A 6,776-nucleotide genomic window follows, 5' to 3' on the forward strand; every position below is an offset into this window, starting at 1 on the left:
ACTATTATTCTACAATGTAGAAAATAGTGAAAATGAAGAAAAATCCTTGAATGAGTAGGTGTCCAAACTTTAGACTGGTACTGTATCTCCCTCAATGACCTCGTACCCCTGCACATCTTGTGTCCTCAGATGTGACTACACCTCAGCAATTCATACCAATAAATGTGACATTTCAACCTTTGAGTATGCAGCATTACTAGTTATTGTTTATGGCCCTCATGACAAATAATTACTTCAGCAATTACATAGATGACATTAGATGTAGTTGCATTTAAGAGGTTTTTAAATTGTAACAAATATTTCTAATGATACTTTCCTGAAGTAAGGATGTAAAAAGGATGACTTAATGTCTGTAAGTGTGAAACATCTGCCGTTTGTTTAAATTGACTCATTAGTCTTCCCCTGTGCTGGGGTAAAAAGTCATTAAATACTGTATTTCATCTGTATTTCATCACACAGGTTTCAGGTAATCCTTCTCTCCCTCGTTCTCTGTTTTCCCCTCACTCAGGTTTCAGGTGATCCTTCCCTCCCTCACTCTCTGTTTTCCCCTTCCTTTCACAATCAAGACTAAAGCAAATCCCTCCAAATCCTTGTGTGCCTTGTTCAAGCTGTGAATGAAACTTCCAGACGTAAAACGACTCGCTAAACTGTCGCCAAGTGCTTATAACAGCAGGGGGGAAAGAGAAGAAGGAAGAAAACAACAACCATCAGTTAGCGTGTGGTTTCATCCTGTTGGCGCCCCGTCCTTTTAAAACATGTTCAAGCAGAATAACGTTGGCCGATAACGAGGCTATCGCGCTGCAGCAGATGCCTTCCAATAACGCCACGTCTCCCCTGACATGGCTTCACAAGCTGGGCTTATTGACATGGGGCTCTGGAGACGGGCTAGACAATCAGGACTGGCTGTCCACAACAACAATGGCCTCCCAAAAGCCCCACAGTAAACACATCCAAGAGTCTTTCATCTCTAAGGTTACAACAATAGCACATCTACCACAGGAAGCATCAACCGAAGTATATCCACACTACATTGTGAACGTAGACATGGAGCGAAATGCCATGAGACCTATATAGTTTAATGGGGGGATTGATTTGTTGTTAGCCCAGGCGGGGATCATGGCCAGCAGGTTGTACAGTTTATGCAAAGGTCATTACTACAACAGTGAACATAGCGATATGGAAGCTTGTCTGGTAATGTTGAGAAGTTGAAGCCACAGTGATACATCTCACCCAACGGGTTAGTGTGCAGTTGATTTCCATTTGTAAAAGTGTTGTTGTGAATATAGCTCAAAAAAAGAGTGGACTAGTACTAGTGACTTAAAAACATTCAAGGAAATATTCAATATTGAGAAGAACATCTAGTATCATACAGATATCACTAATCATAGTATAATGATTAGTACCTCTTCTCCTCAAATCTCTGTTTAGTGAATTTTCAACAAATGCATTCCAAACAGTAATTGACTAATAATACCCCGAATTCAATAAAAAAGAGGATATATTCTCAGAATACCCCCCCCATGTTTTTCACATTCTCTGTTTGATAAAGGAGGATTTAATCTGTGTACACTCCCTCATGCTTTTCACATTGTGCGTTTCATTTCGTAGTAAAACTCTCCAGCCTCTGATGTGTTCATTGCAAGAAAAAAATACAGCTGACAGGAAACCTCTCAGGAAACATCTCAGGAAACCTCTCAGGAAACCTCTCAGGATTCCTCTCAGGATACCTCTCAGGGTACCTCTCAGGGTACCTCTCAGGATACCTCTCAGGAAACCTCTCAGGATACCTCTCAGGATTCCTCTCAGGATACCTCTCAGGATACCTCTCAGGAAACCTCTCAGGAAACCTCTCAGGATACCTCTCAGGATACCTCTCAGGATACCTCAGGATACCTCTCAGGGTACCTCTCAGGATACCTCTCAGGGTACCTCTCAGGATACCTCAGGGTACCTCTCAGGGTACCTCTCAGGATACCTCTCAGGAAACCTCTCAGGATACCTCTCAGGGTACCTCTCAGGATACCTCTCAGGGTACCTCTCAGGATACCTCAGGGTACCTCTCAGGGTACCTCTCAGGATACCTCTCAGGAAACCTCTCAGGATACCTCTCAGGAAACCTCTCAGGATACCTCTCAGGATACCTCTCAGGAAACCTGTCAGGATACCTCTCAGGATTCCTCTCAAAAACATTTTCAATCGTTATCACATTTTTTTAGCTGCCATTCTCTCTCTCTCTCTTTATCTCACTCCATCTGCCCATTCTGGCACGTGAAGTATCAGATACTTCAGCCAACACGAACAGGGTTGCTTTGGTTCAGAAAATCTATTTTTCCTTCAATGACAAATGGTTTTATTTGGATAATCGTTTTTGGACGGACAGACAGACAGTGATATATGGAGGACAGCGACGTCCTTGACAAACAGTTTTAAATAGACTATCAGGAATGTCACCATGACGGCAGAGTTGAAGAATCCAATGTTTGACAAGAGTGTTGGTTGTTCCTTTTCACTGGGCAGTCTTCCATAAAGCATCAGAAAGGCTACACAACACGGACCAAAACCCAACAGGAGACAAGTAGGAATCTCAACGCAAGATAATAGGCAGGAAAAACCTGCATAAATAACCATTTGCCACCTTGGCATAACGCTGCTTACAAGATGTATAATAATTGTCAATGTGGCCACTAGACATAGGCTATCCACACCTCCTGGGATACAAACCATCCGCCCTGTAACCACCACAAATATTACAAAACATACAGTGCCTTCAGAAAGTATATACACTCCTTTTTTTCAACATGAATGTTGAATGTCAAATGGTGGCTTCTGAGTCACTGATCTACACACAATACCCCATAATGTCAAATGGTGGCTTCTGAGTCACTGATCACACACAATACCCCATAATGTCAAATGGTGGCTTCTGAGTCACTGATCTACACACAATACCCCATAATGTCAAATGGTGGCTTCTGAGTCACTGATCAACACACAATACCCCATAATGTCAAATGGTGGCTTCTGAGTCACTGATCAACACACAATACCCCATAATGTCAAATGGTGGCTTCTGAGTCACTGATCTACACACAATACCCCATAATGTCAAATGGTGGCTTCTGAGTCACTGATCAACACACAATACCCCAAAATGTCAAATGGTGGCTTCTGAGTCACTGATCAACACACAATACCCCATAATGTTAAATGGTGGCTTCTGAGTCACTGATCTACACACAATACCCCATAATGTCAAATGGTGGCTTCTGAGTCACTGATCTACACACAATACCCCATAATGTCAAATGGTGGCTTCTGAGTCACTGATCTACACACAATACCCCATAATGTCAAATGGTGGCTTCTGAGTCACTGATCTACACACAATACCCCATAATGTCAAATGGTGGCTTCTGAGTCACTGATCAACACACAATACCCCATAATGTCAAATGGTGGCTTCTGAGTCACTGATCAACACACAATACCCCATAATGTTAAATGGTGGCTTCTGAGTCACTGATCTACACACAATACCCCATAATGTCAAAGTGGAATTTTGTTTGTTGAAAGTTGTCGGAATTAATACAAAAATTCAAAGCTGAAATGTCTTCAGCCATTCAGTATTCAAGCCCTTTGTTATGGCAAGCAGAAATAAACGCAGGAGTGAAAATGTGCTTGTCAAATCACATAATAAGTGGTATGGATTCACACTGTGTTCAATAGCGGTTCACATGATTGTTGAATGACGCCCATCTTGTCACGCCTGATCTGTTTCACCTGTCCTTGTGCTTGTCTCCACCTTCCTCCAGGTGTCACCCATCTTTCCCATTATCCCCTGTGTATTTATATCTGTGTTGTCTGTTTGTCTGTTGCCAGGTCATCTTGTTTGTTCAAATCTACCAGCGTTTTGTCTCAGCTCCTGGTTTACCCCAGTCTCTCTTTTTCTCGTCCTCCTGGTTTTTGAACTTTGCCTGTCCTGACCCTGTACCCGCCTGCCATCCTATACCTTTGCTCAACTTCTGGATTACCGACCTCTGCCTGACCTGACCGCCGTCCTGTATCTTGGCTTCTGCTCTGGATTATCGACCCCTGCCTGCCTTGACCTGTCGTTTGCCTGCCCCTGTTGTTACAATAAACACTGTTACTTCACACAGTCTGCACTTGGGTCTTACCTGGATTCCTGATACATCTCTATGATTTAATTAATGAACCCTTAGTGTGTGTGTGTGTGTGTGTGTGTGTGTGTGTGTGTGTGTGTGTGTGTGTGTGTGTGTGTGTGTGTGTGTGTGTGTGTGTGTGTGTGTGTGTGTGTGTGTGTGTGTGTGTGTGTGTGTGTGTGTGTAACGGATGTGAAACGGCTAGCTTAGTTAGCGGTGTGCGCTAAATAGCGTTTCAATCGGTTACGTCACTTGCTCTGAGACCTTGAAGTAGTAGTTCCCCTTGCTCTGCAAGGGCCGCGGCTTTTGTGGAGCGATGTGTAGCGATGCTTTGAGGGTGACTGTTTTTGATGTGTGCAGAGGGTCCCTGGTTCGCGCCCGGGTATGGGCGAGGGGACAGTTTAAAATTATACTGTTACATGTGTGTGTGTGTGTGTGTGTGTGTGTGTGTGTGTGTGTGTGTGTGTGTGTGTGTGTGTGTGTGTGTGTGTGTGTGTGTGTGTGTGTGTGTGTGTGTGTGTGTGTGTGTGTGTAACGGATGTGAAACGGCTAGCATAGTTAGCGGTGTGCGCTAAATAGCGTTTCAATCGGTTACGTCACTTGCTCTGAGACCTTGAAGTAGTAGTTCCCCTTGCTCTGCAAGGGCCGCGGCTTTTGTGGAGCGATGTGTAGCGATGCTTCGAGGGTGACTGTTTTCGATGTGTGCAGAGGGTCCCTGGTTCGCGCCCGGGTATGGGCGAGGGACAGTTTAAAATTATACTGTTACGTGTGTGTGTGTGTGTGTGTGTGTGTGTGTGTGTGTGTGTGTGTGTGTGTGTGTGTGTGTGTGTGTGTGTGTGTGTGTGTGTGTGTGTGTGTGTGTGTGTGTGTGTGTGTGTGTGTGTGTGTGTGTGTGTGTGTGTGTGTGTGTGACTGTTAGCCATATGATATTGCAGAGTGAAAATAATTTGGGTTATTTTATATTTAACATCCCTGTGCTGTGTATCCTGAACTGATCTCCGAGGTAACACTGGCTCGTTTCATGTTTATTATGAGCCACCCACTCTCCTATCAATATCTGGGTTGTTAATCCCCTAGAGAGTCTCCCTCTCGGAGATGCAGAGCTCTAGGCGGTATAGTGCTGACGCCGGCCCGGTTTGAGGAGAAACGGTAACATTCCTGCTACAGCTCGAAATCCAAACCCGTATCCCCCAATATGAACAGCTTTAGGACTACCTATTTTTCAGTGACTTGAATTTAAAGTACATCTCAAAGGTCAGATTCCTGGTGATCTGAAATGACCTGCTACTATCAGGCTTTGAGGAAGTAGCCTGGACACAGATGTGTTTGTGCTTTTGCCTGTTTGGTGTGACAATTTCACAGAGTTGGCAAGAGAGCAGAAACAGACTGACACCCAGGCTATTCGGGCAGATGTAACCTATCAGATGTATTTTAGCCCTCTGTAATGTGTGAGAGTTGCACACAGTCCTCAACTGGCAACTTCATTAAATAGTACCTGCAAAAAACACCAGTCTCAATGTCAACAGTGAAGAGGCGACTCCGAGATGCTGGCCTTCTAGACAGAGTTCCTCTGTCCAATGTGTGTGTTCTTTTACACTTCTTAATTTTTGCTTTATATTGATCAGTCTGAGATATGGCTTTTTCTTCGCAACTCTACCTAAAAGGCCAGCATCCCGGACTTGCCCCTTCACTGTTGACGTTGAGACTATTTTAGATTTTAGATTCTAAAGAGCCACCCTTTGCCTTCATGACAGCTTTGCACACTCTAGGCATTCTCTCAACCAGCTTCACCTGGAATGCTTTTCCAACAAGTTTGAAGACGTTCCCACATATGCTGAGCACTTGTTGGTTGCTTTTCCTTCACTTTGTGGTCCAACTTATCCCAAACCATCTCAATTGGGTTCAGGTCAGGTGATGTTGAGGCCAGGTCAACTGATGCAGTACTGTATCACTCTACATCTTGGTCAAATATCCCTTACACAGCCTGGAGGTGTGTTGGGTCATTGTCCTGTTGAAAAACAAATGATAGTCCCACTAAGCGCAAACCAGATGTGATGGAGTATTGCTGCAGAATGCCGTGGTAGCCATGCTGGTTAAGTGTGCCTTGAATTCTAAATAAATCACTGACAGTGTCACCAGCAAAGCACTCCCACACCATCACACCTCCTCCTCCTACGTGCTTCACGGTGGGAACCACACATGCGGAGATCATCCGTTCACCTACTCTGCATCTCACAAAGATACAGAGGATGGAACAAAAACTCGCAAATTTAGACTCTTCAGACCAAAACACAGATTTCCACCAGTCCAATGTCCATTGCTGGTGTTTCTTGGCCCAAGCAAGTCTCTTCTTATTATTGGTGTCCTTTAGTAATTGTTTCTTTGCAGCAATTCAACCATGAAGGCCTGATTCATGCAGTCTTGTCTGAACAGTTGATGTTGAGATGGGTCTGTTATTTGAACTCTGTGAAGCATTTATTTGGGTTAGAATTTCTGAGGCTGGTAACTCTCATGAACTTAATCTTTGCTGCAGAGTTAACTCTGGGTCTTCCTTTCCTGTGGCGGTTCGTCCTCATGAGAGCCAGTTTCATCATAGCGCTTGATGGTTTATGCGAC

The 6,776-nt window shown here is 44.1% G+C and overlaps 1 protein-coding gene across 1 annotated transcript; it reads left to right on the forward strand.

Annotated features, from left to right (window-relative positions):
• Positions 1–1,643: 1,643 nt before the first annotated feature.
• On the forward strand, positions 1,644–2,216 carry LOC124021783 (keratin-associated protein 6-2-like; the record flags this gene model as incomplete). The annotated part of the gene is made up of 1 exon (XM_046336898.1): positions 1,644–2,216. A coding segment is annotated over one exon (573 nt), but the record flags the coding sequence as incomplete, so codon positions are not given.
• Between the last annotated feature and the right edge of the window lie 4,560 nt (positions 2,217–6,776).

Source organism: Oncorhynchus gorbuscha, unplaced genomic scaffold (genome assembly GCF_021184085.1).
Source record: "Oncorhynchus gorbuscha isolate QuinsamMale2020 ecotype Even-year unplaced genomic scaffold, OgorEven_v1.0 Un_scaffold_1208, whole genome shotgun sequence".
Taxonomy (NCBI): Eukaryota; Metazoa; Chordata; class Actinopteri; order Salmoniformes; family Salmonidae; genus Oncorhynchus; species Oncorhynchus gorbuscha.